The 20,655-nt window shown below is 41.0% G+C and overlaps 1 protein-coding gene across 1 annotated transcript in view; it reads left to right on the forward strand.

Moving 5' to 3' along the window:
* Positions 1–20,655, forward strand: part of LOC149446012 (dehydrodolichyl diphosphate synthase complex subunit nus1-like) — a 28,837-nt gene that overhangs the window by 4,222 nt on the left and 3,960 nt on the right. The window contains exons 2-4 of the mRNA XM_089653151.1: positions 11,779–11,904; positions 14,267–14,419; positions 19,331–19,430. Of these exons, the coding sequence (XP_089509277.1) occupies positions 11,779–11,904; positions 14,267–14,419; positions 19,331–19,430 (379 nt within the window). The remainder of the gene's footprint in view (positions 1–11,778; positions 11,905–14,266; positions 14,420–19,330; positions 19,431–20,655) is intronic.

Raw genomic sequence — 20,655 nt, forward strand, 5'->3', positions numbered from 1 at the left:
GCATCACAGCTGTGGCATATGTTCAGCCATTTCTGGCTGTATTGTAAAATTCAGGGCAGCTGGGGGGGTGGTAAATTTTGAAGGTTAGAATACAGGAATTTGCAAATCATATTGCCCGATGCCCGGGACATGTAGTTCCAGGCTTTTATATGTCACTAAGCACGAAAGGTCCAACACCAATTTGTGCAGCTGGAAATATAACTGCCTCTCTGGGCAGAAGCACAGTCACTATCAAGTCGGCGCAATATCAGTCCTCAAAATCCATCTAAGACATCTAATCTTCTTATACTCTCACCTGATTCCTCCAATAATCAAGCGTTGTGTACATATAAATCCTCCTCTCTTCCAATCTTCTTCTGTCTACTCTTCTGCTTGTGCTCCCAAATACAGAAAACAAATATAGTTAAGTATGTCCTTAATGTATAAAATGTGCTCAATCTTCAGAATCTAGTATATTCCGAATATTGTGCTCTTCCCCAATGCTCATAGGACTGAGGAAGCCCATGTGACGAAACGTGTCAGAGGAAGTGACGTCAGCCTCAAGCCAGAAGTATCGTGGCGGCCATTTTAGAGAAGGCATTTCTGTATCGGAATTTATGTAAAATATCTGGTGAGAGCATAAGAAGATTAGATGTCTTAGAAGGATTTTGAGGACTGATATTGCGCTGACTTGGTGCTCGTCAGGAAAGGGGAGTGTCAAGTCAGTGCTCATCACATTGCAGGGTCTTTCCCCTCCCTGCTAGTGTTCGGTGGGCAGTGCTGGAGACGGGCAGGGAGGGGAGGAGGAAATAACCACTTGCCCTCCAGAGTATTTACCCCCCTTCCTGACCAGGCCATTTTTTGCATTACGACGCTGCGTTATTTTAACTGACAATTGTGCAGTCATGGAGTGCTGCACCCAAATTAAATTTACGTCCCTTTTTTTCCCCCCATGAATAGAGCTTTATTTTGGTGGTATTTGATCGCCTGTGTGTTTTTTGTTTTTTTTAAATTTTTTTGTGCTATAAAAAAAGGCCGGCAATTTTGAGAAAAAATTTTTTTTTGACTTTTTGCTATTAAACATGTCCAGTAAAAAATTTTAAAAAATCAAATTTCGTCATAAATGTAGCCCAAAATGTATTCTGCTACATGTCTTTGCTAAAAGTAATCCCAATACGTGTACATTAATTGGTTTACATGAAATTTATAGTGTTTACAAATGGTATATATACTGGGCTTTTTTTTTTTTTTTACTAGTAATGGCGGCGATCAGCGACTTATAGTGGGACTGTGGCAGGCATTCTGACACTGGGGGGAACTGACTTAGTGTCACTGACATCTACAGTGACACCAATACAGTGATCAGTGCTAATAAAAAGCACTGACACTGCACTAATGGTACTGGGCATGAAGGGGTTAACATCTGGGGTGGTCAAAGGGTCAACTGTGTGCTGTTTTACATTGTGTTCTGTGTTTGTGCTTCACTGTAAGCACACTGCTTTGCATGGCTGTGCAAAGCAGTGTGCAGGAGCTGACAGGGTGGAAAACTGTTTTGTTCTTGGGAAACACTGGGCGCCGGTGAGTAATCACCAGCCGGGTCCCGGTGATTGACAGCCGTGGCCGGAAATGCGAAATGACGTATATATGTGTGATTTTGCAGACCCGTGGCACCCTGTAGCAGTATTTCTGCTATGGGACGGCGCTAAAGCGGATAAACAGCGCAATGGTAAAAACATTAAGTTTAAGTCGCCATAAAGCCCTTTTTTGTTTTTAAAAGCACCACTGCCTAATAAAAAACATTGACCCTTATTTTATTTTTTTTTTCTGGACAAGTAGATTGGGTCCCAGATTTAAGTCCCTTGGACAAGTAGTTTTGAAAAAAAATGTCCACAACCCTGGTAGCATAATAGAGCAAATGATTATTATATCTAATTATACCTGTATAGTGTTCTATTTTCTAGAGATCATACAGTTCAAGTGAACCTGTGCCCCTCATGTATAGGGCAAGGAAGAGGTTTAAGCACAGAAACGGAACATAACTTCCCCATACTCCCTGCGTCTTTATTCAACCATTGGAAGTGTGAATGGGAAGCCCCATGTAAGCTCTGAGTCACATGTATCTGGGATGTCATGTGGAAGGAAAGAGGGTCATATGTTCCTTGTACAAAGTAGAAACAACAAAGCTCAGTGGCCTTTCGAAGCATTTACTAACATCTATTGTTATATACAACAAGAATGAATCAATCATGAAAGAAAACTTTGCATATACACATCATCTGACCAATGAGAGTGGCAGTGATTTTTAACTGCAAAATGCAAGAACTCAATTAGACCAATTGCAGCTTTTCAGCAGTGTTTTGTTACTATTAATGTACTTTAACATTTGGCTTGGGATCCACCCCCTTAAAGGGTCAGCAAACCCAGACATGATATTTTTTGTTTTTGTTGAAGCCTGGTTGGAGAAGCTCCTAGCTTCTCATTGAATTGATATTCCCAACAGTAAGGCAGGCCATAGATACATTGATTCTTTCCTTCCACCACAGGTGAAAGGAAAGAAAATTGCTCGATTCCTCAATCAACATGAGGTTGTCATTAGGGACTGATCGAAATGACAGCTTCATGTTTATGTATTAAAGCTCTGTTTTCCTCCAAGTCTCTAAATAAACAGTCATATGTTGGGCACATACAGGGAGAGATTTACTAAAGATGGTTCATTCAGAATCTGGTGCAGCTGTGCATGATAGTCAATCAGCTTCTAACTTCAGCTTGATCAATTAATCTTTGACAATAAAACCTGGAAGCTGTTTGGTTTCTTTGCAGAAGGGAGCCTGATTTTGCACGCTCCAGCTTCCCCCCCCCCCCGGTCACATCAAGCCTGACTTTGAAATCGTGTGACCTACAGGGAACTCACACAATTTCAAAGTCGTGTGAGATGCCGATTTCAGGTGCGATTTGCAAGACATCTAACGCAGAAGTCTATACAAATCGCACCAACAGTAGTACTACTTTAGAGACCAAGTCTAACCGCGCCAATTTGACCGCTCTAATTGCGAGCAAAAGGGTGTGACTTGACATACGATTTGTAGGTCGCATGGCATGCAAAACACATGCCAAGGCGCACCTGCTGTGTCTGGGGTGTTAATAAATAAACCCCAGAGTCTGAAAACTCCTGTCCAGAGTCTGAAAACTCCTGTCCAGAGTCTGAAAACTCCTGTCCAGAGTCTGAAAACTCCTGTCCAGAGTCTGAAAACTCCTGTCCAGAGTCTGAAAACTCCTGTCCAGAGTCTGAAAACTCCTGTCCAGAGTCTGAAAACTCCTGTCCAGAGTCTGAAAACTCCTGTCCAGAGTCTGAAAACTCCTGTCCAGAGTCTGAAAACTCCTGTCCAGAGTCTGAAAACTCCTGTCCAGAGTCTGAAAACTCCTGTCCAGAGTCTGAAAACTCCTGTCCAGAGTCTTCAGCATTATGTTGTCTGTGTGCAGGTGTTCACCTGTAAGGCTTGAATTAAAAAAACACTGCTTTACAGGTGTTTGACCCTTTTCTTTTTTTTTTCCCCCCTCTGCCTCTAAACTCCCCTAAATGTTACGCTATGTTCTCATGCGCATTACAAGGTGTCTCAAAAGTCGCCATACATAGGGAAGATGGGAAATTGTAGGTAAATGTACCTTTTATTTACAAAATATTCTCTGTGTTGGCCACCTCTTCGCGCGCTCTCTCTCTCTCTCTCATATAATACGAATGTAATTTTTCCTATATATGGAGACTTTAGGGACACCCTGTATAGGTGTTTACAATGCAGGAGAAAAAAAAATCACTTGTGCGTTCGAGAGTAGCATTTTTGGCAGAAAAAAATGCCTGATGTAAGATGAGGGGTAAATCACACTGCAAGGCCAACCTTTGTAGAAATTTTATTCATAGGAATGACTTCAGTCCTTTGATACGTTTAGTTAAAAGGGGTGAGAAGTAAGCTGGAGATGTCTTCATGTTTAGTTTTGCAATGTGTATTATTAATAGAAGAACAAGTGATTATGTAATCATACATCTGTGGAAATATCAGTTATTGCAGAATAAGGAAAATGCTAAGTGATGCTTAAAGCAGAACCCTTTTCAAAACTTTTATTTTCCCATGTAGTGGGGCTGTGCTCGCACTGCATGAGGTATGTGCTTGTTTTGTCCAGGGGCTCAGGGAAAATCTCTACTTACCCATTCCAGTGGTGGATTGTTCCTGCCTTCCTCACGTTCGGAGCCAGTCTATGGGAGTGATGACATAAGGAACAGCCCATTCATAAGACCGCAAGCATGTTGGAGGTCAGGAGCGGCGGGGACCGCTTTTGCGCTCTGAGGATCTGCTAATTTTTTCGAGCCCCTAAACAAAAACGAGCATTTAACCAGTGCAGTGCGAGCACAGCCCCATTGCATGGGAAAATAATAATTTTTCCCCAAATCCTTAAAATCTTTGAGTACGTCTTAGAAATAATAGGCTTCTGAAAGCATTTTCAAGGTCTATTCACAGAGCAACAGTATTGTCGAGTGCCTCACATTGTACTGCATTGGGGAAAAAAGTTGGGCAGCTGTCTTTGCTGTGTGAACAGGGTACATAGGAGACAAGGCATTTTGCCTTGTTTGTTGGTGGAACTGCTTTGAAATAACTGCCTGCACCTCGGTTGAATGAGGCCTTTAAAGCAAACCTGGTTTATCATGCAAGGCTAAACTGACACTAGTTATATAGCACTCATGTTTGATACATTTAGGAAATTAAAGTATCTGTATAGATAGAGCGAAAATGAGACAGTAGCAGGAGGTGTGGGGCTAAGTGTCATCAAGAAAACCAAAAAGCACCTGTTGTCTGAGTGATGGTTTAAGGAGTTTGTGTTGAGTGCAGGAACACATGAATAAAATGACAGCGCTGCTTTGAGGATTATTGAAATTTACAGTAAAATATAAGGGCTCGTTCACACTTGACTGTTTTACCAACACTTGGCAAACGCCCCTATAGCGTTTGGCAAGCGTTGGTCCGGCGTTTGCAGAGCGTTTTTTTAACGCTCCGCAAACGCCGCATGTGCGGTTTAGTGACGCTTGCTAGGCATTTGCCGAGCGTTAAAAACGCCCACAAACGCCTATAATGAAGTTTGAATGGTGTTACCGCTCCGCAAACGCGTCGCAACCGCATCGCAAACGCCGGCCGGGCGTTTGCGGAGCGGCACCATAGACTAGAATAGGAGGCTTCAACGCCTCCTAACTTGACCAGAGGCGTCCGTTTTGCCGCGACGCCACGCTAACGCTCCCGTTAGAACAGCACCATGTGCTGCAATGTGCAGAATTGTCAGAGGCGTTTGGGAAGTCGTAAAAACGCTTCCCAAACGCCTCTCTGCCGCCTGTACACAACGCTAGTCTGAACGTAGCCTCAATGTTAAAGTTTGGACCATTGCAGCATCTCCATTGTTTATTGGGCTTGTGTGTGAAAGTGTTGAAGAGAACTTGTCTGCATTGCTCATCTACAGGTGATCGAGCTGTTGCTGATTGAACACTGTTTCATTGTCCTGATTATTTCAGTGTAATCTGATCAGAACAGGCTCTCAAAATTCAGAGATCTAAGGTTGTAAACTCCGGAGATGTTCAAATCAGGGCATTGCAGTGCACATCATTGTGGTGCAAATAGGCCTTTAATTAGAAATACAAGCTAAACCTTTTTTTTTTTTTTTTTATCTTTGTCCTGTTGGAGAGATTTACCTTCATTTCATGTCCTATAGGACATAGGATTTTTATCCCTGACCATTAAGGGACACTGTACTGCTAGGGTGAGGGTATGTAAAAAATAAATAAAGAATAACTGGAAAATGTAAAAAAAATTTAAAAAAAATAATTTTTGGTTATAAACTAACTTGGGTTTTTTTTTTTTACTAAATAGATAACGGAATACATTTTGGCCAATATTTATGAAGAAAGATTATTTGCAAAATTTTCTAAGAAAACACTTTTTTTTCCAAAATGTTTGGACTTTTTTACTTATATAGCAAAAATAATAAAAATCCCAGTGGTGAATAAATACCACCAAAATAAAGTTTTATCTGTCTCAAAAAAAATGCTAAAAAAGTCATGGGTACAGTGTTGCATGACTGCATAATTGTCATTCAAAGTGTGACAGTGCTGAAAATTGGCATGGGCAGAAAGGGGTTAAAAGTGCCCAATAGACAAGTGGTTAAAAGCAAAGTTCAACTTTTAAGATAAAAAAAAAAAAAAACCACATGCAGGAATGCAAGCTCCTACTACGCAGAGATGTCAGAGGGGCCTGACAGCTGTGTGTCTCCGTCCACTCCCTCCTATATAGTTGTATAAGAATGGCCATACACTATGCAATCTGATTATACAATTTCCATTAGATATAGCAAAATTATTGAATAGGAGAACCCACTTGGATAATGTGTTTAGTTTGTATCAAATCAGACAGACCCTTGCACTACAAAGCTGATGATAGATCTAAAGGAAATCGTATAGTGCATGGCCACCTTAAAGGAAGAAGTAGGAAAGTGAGTGGCAATAAATCAAGAGGTGGTAGAGTTAATGAGGGAGGCATGGTCCAGAGTGTCTATTCTGTAATGCACTAGGGCAATGTGTGATGACATATGAAGCTTTTTGGAATGTTGGAAGCATAAAGCACCTAATCATGACAAAACCCACACCTAACCCCTACCAATACATTGCGCAATAATGTGAAAGTCATACTATCATGCTGTATAACAGCCTTGGACAAACTTTCATAAAGTGGAAAATCAGCTTTCTAAGGCTAAACCTACTCCCAGCCCCATTCTAAGGCTATTCTATCTAACCATGTAAAGAAAAGATCTGTATACTTACCTACTCTGAAGCCGCTCCGGTCTGGTCTCCAACATCGGCTTATGGATGCAGGAGAGAAAGCCGACAATGGCTGGAAATGCCTGGGAGATTGTCATCCATAGACTTACTATGGGGCATCTGTTGTCAGCTGCCACTCCTGTGCATAGAAGCCACTGACAGCTGATCCTGGGACCGGACCAGAGCGGCTTCAGAATAGGTAAGTAAAAAGATTTTTCTTCAAATGCCTTTCAGGACAGCACCTGAGAACGCATCTCCTACTCCTCTCGCAAGAAGCACAAACACACATCAACTTTAAATTGGAGGCCTCTCCTCAGTCCTCCGTTGTCGTGTTTCCTCCAGCCAAATGGGAACACACAGGAACTGTGGGACGCTGCGTTTTCTCAGGTGCTCTCTGAGTGAGGTCTCCAACTAACTTTTTTTTTGCTGGGGTCCTCCAGGCAATGTTACTGGTTGCTGTGGTGTTTTGTTGTTGACGCTGTTAGGTCAGTTCAAAGGTGGCTTTTTCTGTCTTTTTGTTAGGCTAAGAGTAGTTCAAGGGAATCCAGTAGCAAGAGGAAGTGTCCTTCATGCTAAAATAAATTCCCGGATTCTTGGAAAATGCCGTTCTGCAAGGAGTGTATCTTAGGGCTAGTAAAGGAAGAGGCAGCTTCCAGTCACTTTCTGGCTGCTGTGAAGGTGGAATGAAGTGCAACGTTGCATGATGCTGGGTTTGGGATACCATTGGTACAGGTGTCATGGTCTGATAGAGATTCAGAGGAAGACTAGGGGGAAGAGGCTGAGGATTCTTCAATATAAGTATAAATTGTTGCTAAAAGAGGTAGATTGCCTTCTCAAGGCGATTTGTGCGATCTTTAAAAGAAGAGAAGGCTCTCTCTGCATGATCGGATGTACATGGGGGTTAGCGAACCAAAGCGTAGATTTTTTAATTTTTTTTTCCCTGTGCATTCAGATATGAGAGAGTGGCAGGATCCTGAAAGAAAACTGTTTTTTTCCAGATCCCACAGAAGGAGGTTCCTGTTTTGAGGAAGATACCTCAGCAGTTTGGAAGTAAATGCCTAAACAGGACGCAGTTTTTCCCAGGTCTCAAAAAGTACAGATTTAGCTTTCGAGGAAGTTTGAGGGAAGTGATGGATAAAAGGATGGACTTTTGGGCCACATTTGGAGTCAATTCTGGATTGCACAGTGGATAAAAAAATCTTTCCCTGTTAAAAGAAGAAACAACCGCCAAAACATTTTTTTTGCCCTCAGAGAAATCTGCAGCAAAGTTACAAGCCACAGGCGAAAAAGAAGATTTGGGGGTCACAGAAATCCAGAGAAAAAGGGGAGTTCTTTTCTGTGCTACTGCACAGCCAGAAAAGTTGCAATGATGCGCTGCTCTCGGTAGGAGGAAGACTACAGGTGTTGCTGCCACAATGAAAGACAATAACAGCAACCCTGTACATCCGGAATCCTGTCAGCAAAGGGCACAAGATAATTTGCGGAAGCTCCTCCAAGAAGATGTTTTGTCGCAGATGTGTACCTTGGTTTACGAACGCCTTGGTTAACGTAGTTTTTGGTTTACAAATGAAAATCCATTGAAAATAATGCCTCAGTTTCCGAATTGTTTTCGCAATACGAAGTGTATATCGGTGCCGATTTTAAAAATGCAATTTCCGGCTTTTATTTTTTTCTTCACTATAGCTCACAGAATTAGCTATCACTTTCCCCGGAGTTAAAGGAAACTTTGTTTCTGTTAAGAAACTAAAAGGAAACATTGTTTCTTTTAACTCAGGGAAATAAACTAAAAGGAAACTTTATTTCTTTTGGCTGGGGGGAAAGTGACAGCTGAATCTCTGAGCTATAGTGAAGGGACAAAAAGCGGTAATTAAATTTAAAAACCGGCACCATATTAAATAAAACAATGTTGTAGGGTCCCCCTCCTTTCATACCAAGTCCTTTAGGTCTGGTGTGGGTTTTGAAGGGAACCCCCACGCCAAAATTAAAAAAAAAATGGCATGGGGGTCTCCCCGAAGATCCATACCAGACCCTTATCCGAGCATGCAGCCCGTCAGGTCAAGAAAGGGGGGGGGGGGACGAGTGAGCGCCCCCTCCTGAACCATGCCAGGCTACATGCCCTCAACATGGGGGGGAGGTGCTTTGGGGCAGGGGGGGGCTCCCCCCAAAGCACCTTGTCCCCATGGTGATGGGGACAACGGCCTCTTCCCCTCAACCCTGGCCGGTGGTTGTGGTGATCTGTGGGCAGGGGGCTTATCGGAATCTGGGAGCCCCCTTTAACAAGGGGGCCCCCATATCCTGCCCCCCCATGTGAATGAGTATGGAGTACATGGTCCCGCTATTCATTCACAAAAAAACAAAAAGTGTAGAGTGAAAAAAAGAACAGAACACGGTCTTTGACAAGTCCGTTAATAAAAGAAAAAAACTAAAAAAATGTCCCCCGCAGTAGATCCAACGTCAATTATGATGTCAGACCCCTGCAACAGTTTATCCTGAGAGTATGGAATGGGGATTTTACTTCACTGGACACCAAGGTGAATCTTCCCACCAGGATAAAAAGATCGCCCTGTTGGTGGAAGAAACAAGAAATTCTTTCAATAAGTCTGGTCTGTTCTTTTCTGGTAAGAAAGATTCTCACTACGGATCCCAGCTCCTGGGACTGAGGAGCGCACTTGAGAAGTTATGACACATGGGCTGTGGTCAAAACCATAAGCGACAAATTTCTCAAACTGGAGGAAGCTGAAAGATATTGCTCTAGCGTTATTAGCTATCTCCTAGAAGCTCCAGGGCCATCATGTGCAGGTCTGCACAGTCAACTCCATGGCAGTAGTCTATATAAACAAAGAAGGAGGCACGAAAGCAGGAGTCTTCAGAGACTGGCAGGGGAAGTTCTGGCCTTGGCAGAAGTCAATCTGGCGTCCTTGTCAGCAATACATCTCAAGGGCTTGCTAAATCCTGGTAGCCAACTTCTTAAGCAGGCACCAAGTGAAGGAAGGAGAATGGTGTCTAAATTGGGTTGTCTTTCTCAGCTTGGTTTGAAAATGGGGACAGCAGCTGTTAGACCTGTTTGCGAACTGCCTGAATGCCAACACCTGTTTGTTTTCCCCTTGAACAGAGAAGACTGATCAGTGGGAACAGATGCCCTCGCCCAAAAGTGGGGCTTCCCGCTGTGTAATGCTCTTCCCCCTTTCCAGCAAATTCTGCAGGTCCTGAAGTAAATTAAAGCAAAAAGAGTGGTCATTTTTGTAGCTCCCTTCTGGCCAAAAAGACTAGTTTTCCATTCTCCTCCAGCTAACAGTCAAACCATACTGGTCGTTTCCAGGAAAACCTGCTACAACAGGGACCTCTGTGTCATCCGAAGATAGAAAGCTTGCACCTCACGGCGTAGCTTCTGAGAAGCAACTGCTAGAGAAGAAAGGTTTCTCACAATGCCTAGTGGCTACCCTTCTGGCTAGCCACAAAAATGTCACGAGCAGTTTAGGGGAATGTCTGGAAGGTGTACAATTCCTGGTGCCCCTCCAATGAAAGACCTTACCTCTGTCCTGGAATTTCTTCAACAAGAAGCAGACAAGAAATTAGCAGTCAGTACTTTAAAGGTCCAGGTCACAGCATTTGGAGTCTTTCTGGAGCGCCCTATTTCTTCAGAACACTTAATCATTAGATTCTTCAAGGCGTTATCCTGCTCCAGACCAGTTAAGGTATTTCCAAAATGGGATCTCTTGGTGGTTCTGCAAGCCCTGACCAAGTCACCTTTTGAACCTTTAAGCTCTGCGACTTTGAAGTTTATCACATTGAAGACTGCTACTTCTATCTATGACTTTGGCACACAGAATTAGTGACCTACATGCGTTCTTAAACAGAGAACCTTTTCTAATGATTTATCCAGATAGGATTGTTCTAAAGACCGATCCAGCCTTTCTACCAATGGTAGATTTGGTTTATTATGATTCACAAGAATCATAATAAATGTTTTGCCAACATTTTGTCCTTACCTGTCAGGGGAAGAAAGAGATTTTCATTCTCTGCATGAAAGAATAATTTTTACGCTATTTAGACAAAGAATTTCAGGAGTACTGTATATTTTATTCGTTTTGTATGTTGGGACCAAAAAGGGGCAGAAAGCCTCCAAAGGATCCATAGCCAGATGGCTAAGATTAGCAATTAAATTAGCTTATTCACGCTTAGACCTCGATCAATCGTTGAGGATTCACGCTCATTCCACAAGAACTATGACATCTACATGGGCAGAGAAGGCCAGTGCCACACCGATACAAATTTGTAAGGTCATGACATGGTCAAGCCTGTCCACCTTTTGTACGCCATTACAGGCTGGATTTATTGTCCGCTGAGGAGTAGGCCTTCAGTAGGAAGGTCTTGCAAGCTGTGGTCCCACCCTAAGGGGGTAAATTCTTGCTTATTCTTTCATGTGCTGTCCTGAAAGACGTTTGGAGAAAATTCAAGTTAGGCTTATCAGTAACTTGTTTTCTAATATTCTTTCAGGACAACAGTAATTGCCCACCCTGGTATAGCTGCGGTTGTGCTTATGTTTTTCAGATGAGCCGGAGGTACTCTTCCACAACTGAAGACTGGGGAGAGGCCTCCAATTTAAAGTTGATGTGGGTGTGTGTTTCCTGCAAGAGGAGGAGATGCTGCGTTCCCATGTGCTACCCTGAAAGACTACTAGAAAACAAGTTACTTGTAAGCCTAACTTGAATTTTCCTTTACAGGATTAGATAGAATAGCCTTAGAATGGGGGCAGGAGTAGGTTTAACCTTTTTTAAGTTTTTTTTTTTTTTTTTTTTTTTCTATTTTAAGTTTTGCTTTTCTCTATGCTTGTTTAAGGCAGCTTAAACTGCTTTTCTTCTGTTTGATGGCAAACAAAACATGTGTTCATGTAAATACAGATTCAGGATAATGACCTGTGTTTTTTTTTTTTTTTTCTCTCCTCTAAGGGTTCTTCAAAGAAAATACTTCTAGACTTATGGATGAATTGTTAAAACAGAAAGAACTGTTGGGTGATGAATGTTCGAAATATCCACTAGAATATGCAAATGGAAGCACTGACAAAAATGAGAAAGGTATGTTACAGACAGACAGAGCAGTTTTGTTACTTGATTTTATATCTTGCATTCACATCCTGGCTTTGCAAATTCTGTTCCACTTTGCAATAATATTTTTGGTTTTATAAAGAACTCTTCAGTAGATTGTTGTCTAGTTGATAACAACCTGGCAGATTGCCATCACAGGATTTGGTGTCTGCTAACAAAGCCAATTTTGTTTGACAGACAAAGCAGCCAGTGTTCAGAAAAGGTTATTTGTCTTACCTGAAAATGGAAGTGATTTTGTAAACTGTCCTTATCTTATACTGATCATATTACTATTTGTTTTTACTATAAATGTCACAAAACAAAAGGGAGCCTCTGATTGATCTGCACACAGGAATAAATTGAACATTCCTTATTTATTTAGGGAGCTCTGTGAGATCTTTCATCTCAATGATGTGCATAATTATGACATCAGTGCTCCTCTTTACATAATTACACTGTGAGTGCAGGGCACTGTGGGGGCAACTTGGCTTACAGGATATCCTCGTTCTTCTAGGTTGAATGATGATAGAATCTTAGACCAGTGTTTGGGCTTTAAGCCATTCACTGCCAGGTCCGTACGTTGTTTTACACAATCAGACTCCTGCCTGTCAGATGGAAGCAGTTGGGTGGTGCCTGCCCCCGTTACATAATCCGGGCTCCACTTGCCCATCTGCGGGCTCTGGGCTGACATGGCGGTTAACGGCATGGTGAGGTAGGAGAGCGGACACATGTCTGCTTTCCTTCCCTTCTTGATGTGACTCGGAAAGCGAAGTGTATAAGTTTTGTATTAGGTTGACCCTCCGGAGTGTCCAACCCAATTGGTAAATATATAAATAAAAACAAAAACTTCCCAAAACTAACAAAATTGAAGAACCAGTGCGGTCAAACATTCATAAATAAACACCTGACTGAGCCACTAATTCCAAATAGCATATGCAGTGTATCACGTGCTTTAGATATTAAAATAAAGTGCAGTCACAGTATCTATATCATAAGTAAACACCCATCTGAGCTATAAATATATAGTGTAAAATCCATTGAAAAAAATGATAAATAGATGTGCAGTAAACACCGGCTGAGCAATAAACCCCCAATATAAAAAGTGTATAAAATAAAAATGAATATGTGATCAATAAAGTAAATGCCCAACTGGGCTATCATACGCATGAATCATCAAAGTGCACAATGAAACAAATCAGGAATAATGAATATATGAAATTCCTACTAAAAACAAATTAAATAAGCACAATGTGAATTGAATAATGAATACCTAACAAAGCACAATATCCAGTCCAATAGTGATTATGTAGTCTCTTTCTTTCAGTCTTTAGAGTAGTGCACCAGTGACTTCAAATGATGTTTTAAATCAAGCTCCTTCACCTAAGGCATGCACGCTCACCTTAAAGGATAAGTTCACCTTTGGGAACATGTTACATGTTCCACCTGTCTTTAGGGTGGTACTTATAACATGTTCCCAATCCTGCAGCCGCCCAGTTACCAACCCCCCCCCCCTTCCCCCGCGACAGAGGTACGGAGAAAAGTTCCCTGTATGGGATGTACGAGCAAGCGGATACATTGAGAATCTGCAGGAGACCTGCATGGCATCAGCGATCTGCTTATCGCTGGTGCAATGCTTTAGGGGCTCCTAACACAAAAAATAATAAATGCACACTTTTTTACCTGCAAAAAAAATGTGTGTTTACTCTTTTTGTGGAAAGGTGAACTTATCCTTTAACATTTAACCCATAAAGAATATAGTTTTATTTTTATATACCCATTGGGTTGGACACTCAGGAGGGGGGTTTAATTAGCAGTTTGTTTTTGGTTCACTAGGGGGCAGCGCAGCACTACTTTGGGGTATTTGGTCTATTGATGTGGGAACACATTTAGGAGCTTGCAGCAGATTATTTATTTGTGCCAGCGCATGAGTATTATATCCTTATTTGAAATATATGCTTTCCTCCTAAATATGGTTGGACATATACATGCCTCCATACTAGTAAAAGTATTCCAATGCAATCATATGCTTTCTAGTTTAGTTATATACAACAAAAACAAAACATTTGATTAGGTTTTTAAACATTTAGACTATCTGGTGGGACAGATGAAAACATTGTAGATCAAAACAACTTTTTAATGCTATTAATTTTTTTTTTTTCTTCATTTAAAATGATTATATTGAACAATTGTGTTGGTATATGTATGACCAGCACATATAAAACCACCATAGGTTACTATGTATAAAGCTGCTCACGCAGTCAATTGTATGGATGCAGGTTAGTGAGTTGATGATTTTCTGCAGCTAAACTTGGATTATCTTCTTTAATTTAGAAAATCTGTGTTCTCTATACAGTGATTCGCCATTTACCTGTGTTAAAGGTGCTATCTCCAGAGGATGGGAAGACCAACATTGTGAAAGCTGCACAGAATTTTTGTCAGCTTGTAGCAGAGAAAGATAAGAGACCGTCAGACTTGGATGTTGAATCGCTTGATCGTATATTAAGAAGTAATTGGTTTTCTTCACTTTTACCCTCTATTTTTGTTCAAAATGTTCTCAAATATTAGTTTCAGACTGCTGTTTATAATAGCACTTTAGATTTTAATGTAGGGGCAACATAGTGTATTTTTTAAAGTAATTACAAAAACCAATATGTAGTACTTATTTACCTCACTTTTACACAGGTAGTAATATAGTGATAAATTAAAGACCTCAAGGAAAAGTCCATAAAATGTGGCTATATGTTAAATAAAAGCCATATCTTTAAAAAGGTGATGTGCCACCACTCTCTTACCAGAGAATGTGACCACAGATCATGCGATCAAAAACAGCGAGTATGGAAAATCAATGGATATATTGGATCCTAAATTGTCTCCACCAAAAAGACAACTCCACAGCTGGTAATGATCCAGTGTTACACCTCAAGGAAAATGGGATGTGTACAAAGGGAACAAAGGCTCCTCATAGTGTAGTATTTAAAATAATCCAGAATTTAATAAAGTAATGCACTTACAAACATATGATGAAATTAGCATGTGAAATCATAGCAGTTTCCAAGCAACGACATTGTCTTATGATGAAGCGTGTAGGGTGGAGCTACAACTTATAACGTCATCACGTCACGCACTGCGGCCATTTTGTTGGTTTGGAACTTTTATGATTTGACATGCTAATTTCATATTGGTTTTTGTAATTATTTTATGTGCCTGCTTGCATTTTTGTGTTCGCTCCTTTCTCACCACATATATTGCATTTAGCGCAGGTACACATCACCATTATTGGATTACTTTTTTAAAGTGTCTACTGTTCAACTCATCTTTAAGTTGTTGAAGGAAAAATTGATCTAATGAAATAGGATGCTCACACCACCCTAGTTTATTATGAACTTCTCTACATCTGTATATCTTCATTTCTTGTTTTCTGAATGGTATGCACTTTAACCACTTCCGTCTCGTAGGACGTCATGTGACATACTCGGGTTTCAGTGGAGATATCTGGATGATGTTTGCAGCTACAAGCATCATCCAGATATCTTTTTTTTTTTTCAGCCGGCGATTCCCTCCTGTGTAAAAGCTGTCCTAGTGGTTCATTAACGACTGGATTATTGTGTGGTTTTTTTTTTTTTGTTTTTTTTTTTGTTTTTGTTTTTTTTTTTTTTGTTTTTTTTAAACAGGCGGCGGAAGTGCATACCCTGCCCCCCACCACCCAGCAGCGCCTCTCTGTGCTCTCCTGTACGATTGGGGAGATGGAGAAGCAATCTGGTGGCGGTGCCGGTTTACCATGGAGTCTGACAAGGACCAGATCGTCCTTGTCTATGACACTGGGAGGCTGAAATTTCTTTTTTTCTGGAAAGTAGAGATCAATGTATGTGGGTGTTTTTTGTTTTTTTTTCTCATACTTTCCAGCATAGAGGAGAGATTTGGGGTCTTAGGTCCTCTTTATGGAGAGATTTGGGGTCTGTCATGCCTTATTCCTATTACAAGGGATGTTTACGATCCCTAATAATAGGAATAAAAGCTATTTTAAAAAAATTAAATGTAAAGTGTAAAAATATAAAAATTCTTAAAGCACTCCCGTCATGCTCGCGCACAGAAGTGAACGCATACGCAGGTCTCGCCTAGATATGTAATCGAAATTCGAACCACACATGTGAGGTATCACTGCGATTGTTCTAGAAAGAACAATAATTTTACCACTGGACCTCCTATGTAACTCTAAACTGGTAACCAGTCAAAAAAAAAATTTTAAGGCGTCGCCGATGGAGATTTTTAAGTGTTGTAGTTTGGTGCCATTCTTCGAGTGTGCGCAACTTTAAAGCGTGACATGTTTAGTATCTGTTTGCTCAGCGTAACACCACCATTTATATTTTACCAAAAAAATTGGGTTATATATTTTTTTTTTGCATTCAAATTCTTTAGTGTTTTTAGAAATTGCTGCGCAAATACCATGTGCCATAAAAAATTGAAACGACTGTCAATTTATTCTCTAGAGTCTCTGCTAAAAATATATATATATAATGTTTGGGGTTCTGAGTAATTATGATTTTTACATGTTGGAGAGAAATGCCAGAATTGGCCTGGTATGGAAGGTATGGCAGGGCTTCAAAATACACCTTGTCTCCTTTCCATCAAAATACAAAATGTAATTTATAGACCTCAGATTTAAAAGCTTGGGGATCTCGGTGCTGTTGCCCATGTGGGGTCAGTGCGTATTTACAGCAAGTGCTTCTAGTGTGGCATGCAGCTGTACTAAGTATAACGGGTTGTTCTGGTTATAAAATCTGGGCTTATTTGTTTGATTGCTTTACATTAGCTAATTACAATGTTGATCTCCTAATTTATTTGGTTAATTGCTTAGTTAGGTTACATTACCACAGTATAATCCTTGTTAAAAGGTAAAGAAGCTCTGATGTCTGTGTCTGCAGGGGGCAGCCTCATAGGTTTCAGTGGGCTGGTATATAGGAGACAATTTGTCTACCAGTCCCATAGAAGCCTGAACTGTGCAATCATGGATGTCAGATTCAGATCTAGATGCTGGTGGAGAGAGATCAAGGTAAGTATAGTGATTGTAGTGGTGAGAGAGAAACATGGGGTATATTACTGTATCCTTTATCACCCTGGGTAGTCTACAGTTCTCAGTGGTTTCATTTTTGGGGGTTCATCTTCCAAAAACATTTGGGGGGACAAATGTCCATGCCGCTGGTAAATTATGCCACTCAATAGATTTCTGCTTTTTTGGGGGTGTTTGTTTTATCTTTGTCCAGTAAATCATAAAAATGTAGCCTGAAAGGCAAAATGGGTGCCATTCCCCAAAGGCCATAAAATATGCACATGCAGTAAGTAGAACACACATATAGGTTATGCCTATAAAATGTAGCAGCTCTATAAGGCCTCATTCACATGGGCATACTTCAGTATACACCCAGGTGAGGGTCAGGTTTGCCTGCACAAGGATGCAAAGGTGTTCCATGCAGGCTGTCCCATTCATGTCCGTTGGGACGCAGTGGCTGCATAGACACACCCACTGCTCCCAGTTTGACATCGGTGCAGGTGCATGTTCCCAGACACAGTGTGCGTTCAGGGGCATGCACCCACATGGATGTCAAATTAGGAGCAGGGGCTGTGTCCATAATGACTATGCACCTTTTTTACTATCTTCCATCAATATCTGTGAGAAGCAGTTGGTTAGATTTTATTTGGATATTCTAGACTCCCATAAGCTAGAACCAATGAACTTGGTGTTTGAAAAAAGCATGACACCTTAAAGTGGTTCAAAAGCCTAAATCATATTTTACCTTTAATTTAATTTTACCTTTAATGCATTCTTTACAGTAAGGCAAAAAAAGTTTAGGTAGCAGAATGCCCCCTTATACTTAGCCTGAGCCCTCACTCGATCCAGCGCTGAGCTCGTCAGCAGTGGCTTTCTCCCTTCTCCCTGCTCTTACAGGCTTGGCTGAGAGCAGCGTGAGCCATTTGCTCCTGCTGCTGTTGGTCAAATCATGTGACAAGGGAGCAGAAGGCGGGGCCAAGCCACACAGCAGGCAGAAGCAACCCAGCGGGTGTGCTTCTATAGCAAGCTGCTGGTTTATCTTGCATCCATATATCTAATCCTTAAAAAGACATAGTTTCCCATGAGTCATCAGACATGTACCTTTAAAATAGTAGTGCACTGCAATGAAAATTCTGGTGCCGAAACCAATACCGAAAATTCAGAATGCATGTGGTCAAAAACCGAAACCAAAATGTGTGCGTATGTGGGGGTGGGGAGGCTCCAATTTATAATATAGATAAATATATATATATATATATTTAACCTTATGATTTTATTGCTACCAATAGTCCCCTATGTGATAGCATATGAGTGACAGGTTCTTTTTGTAGGGGGGAGGGGGTGGGGCAGTGTGTGCAAGGAGGGTGCAGGAGAGGAGCAGTGTATATAGAGCGGCTCCCTCACTGGCTGTCACTATATGTCAGTGCCAGTTTTTAAATGCAATTGCCGTTTTTTTTTTCTTCACTATTATTATTATTATACAGGATTTATATGGTGTCAAAGGGTATGCTCAGCGCTGTACAGTAGCAAGGGGGACAGAACATGAGACAAGACAGTAACCATACACTACATGAGGGGTTCGAGGGCCCTGCTCTTTCGAGCTTACAATCTAGGAGGGAGGGGAAGGTGGTACAGGAGGAGATGGCTGTGGGGGGTGGAGGAGGTTAGTTGTTAGGTGAGGTCGGGTGTTAGGTGAGGTTGGGGTAGGCTTCCCTGAAGAGGAGGGTTTTCAGGGTGCGCCTGAAGGTGAGGAGGGTAGGTGACAGTCTGATGGATTGGGGTAGGGAGTTCCAGAGGATGGGGGAAGTCCTGGAGAAGTCCTGCAATCGGGCGTGGGAGGAGGAGACCAGGGAGCTAGAGAGTAGGAGGTCCTGTGAGGAGCGGAGGGCACGGGTAGGGTAGTATTTGGGTATCAGGTCAGTTATGTAGTTCGGGGCAGCACTATAGCTCACAGAATTAGCTGTCACTTTCCCAGGAGCTAAAGGAAACTTTTGTTTCTTTTAACTTGGGGAAATAAACTAAAAGGAAACTTTGTTTCTTTTAGCTGGGGGGGAAAGTGACAGCTAATTCTGTGAGCTATAATGAAGAGAAAAAAAGCCAGTAATTGCATTTAAAAACCGACACTGACATATGACAGCCAGTCACTGTATACACTGCTCCTCTCCTGCCTTTCACAGTAGCCCCCTGACATCTGCAGTACACACAGTCTCCTGTATCAGCTAAATTTTTCTTGCCGATAGGGCTATTTTCAGCTGGTATGTTTCTGTGGCTGAAATTTCGGTGCATCCCTACCTTAAAATCCAAGTTGGGGAGAAAATATGTTTTCTACTGTTTTTAACATGACATTTATAGGATGTTTTCCTTTTGTAGGTACGCACAATTTCCCAGACCCTGACTTAATATTAAAATTTGGCCATATAAACAGCACACTAGGTTTTCTGCCATGGCATATACGACTTTCAGAAATTGTGTAAGTATGTAAAGATGAATAAATACTATGTAAAACTATTAGATTTTGTATATAGTAAGTAACAGGATAATCTAGAAATAGTAATGATGTACCTATATTGAGAATATAGCAGAATGATTTTAAAAATGTTGAAGACTAGACTTTGGGCACGTGTCAATGGGCTATTGTTCTCTCCCTATACAAGTCTTTGAGAAAACAAAAGCATCTTAAGAAGGTTAAATGTATGTCAGAGAAAGGACAGGTATAATAAATTCAGAATGGTCTCAGAAGCATCTCAAGCTGATATTAGATGGGTTGCATTTGCCCTTTGAAGCCCCTCAACACAGATCTTGCAGTATATTAGAATGTCTACATGGCAGAATAGATCTGTCTAGCACTGATAGTGTGTTGAAAATACTCTTGGCTTTTTTTCTGTTCATTCAGACTTTAACATTTTATATTATTTTTTTATTTACACCTTCATTTCAAGGCACACCCAATCATATGTGTTATGATTTTTTTTAATGGGCTACATATCTTCTAGTAAGTTCAATCTCCTATTAATTTAAAGCTCAGTTAAAACCTTTTAATATGTTACCGTAATACAGTCCAGCTGCATATACAATATTAAATATACCCGATCAATAGCACACACTCTCGCTGCTCCAAGGTGGGTCGGTTGAAAATTGTATCATGTGAGGGTGCTAGCCGAATTGTAGCTGTAGCACTTCTATAGAAAAGATTAGGATGGCTGCATACCCAAACGTGAATTGCTAAAATCAACTTTTTTGTAGCAAAAAGTTTATTCAGTGCCTTGAAAAAGTATTCATACCCCTTGAAATTTTCCACATTTTGTAATGTTATACCAAAAATTAAATGTATTTTATTGATATTTTATGTGATAGACCAACACAAAGTGGCGCATAATTGTGAAGTGTAAGGCAAATGATAAATGTTTTTCAACATTTTTTTACAAATAAATATCCAAAAAGTGTGGCGTGCATTTTTATTCAGCCCTCCTGAGTCAATACTTTGTAGAACCACCTTTGCATATCTAGAGAGTGCAATGTTTGCCCATTCTTCTTTGCAAAATAGCTCAAGCTCTGGCAGATTGGATGGAGAGCATCTGAACAGCAATCTTCAAGTCTTGCCACAGACTCTCAATTGGATTTAGGTCTGGACTTTGACTGGGCCATTCTAACACATGAATATGTCTAAACCATTCCATTGTAGCTCTGGCTGTATG

This window comes from Staurois parvus, unplaced genomic scaffold, assembly GCF_062004578.1.
Source record: "Staurois parvus isolate SC_StPar_1 unplaced genomic scaffold, SC_StPar_1.0 ptg000703l, whole genome shotgun sequence".
NCBI classification, from domain to species: domain Eukaryota; kingdom Metazoa; phylum Chordata; class Amphibia; order Anura; family Ranidae; genus Staurois; species Staurois parvus.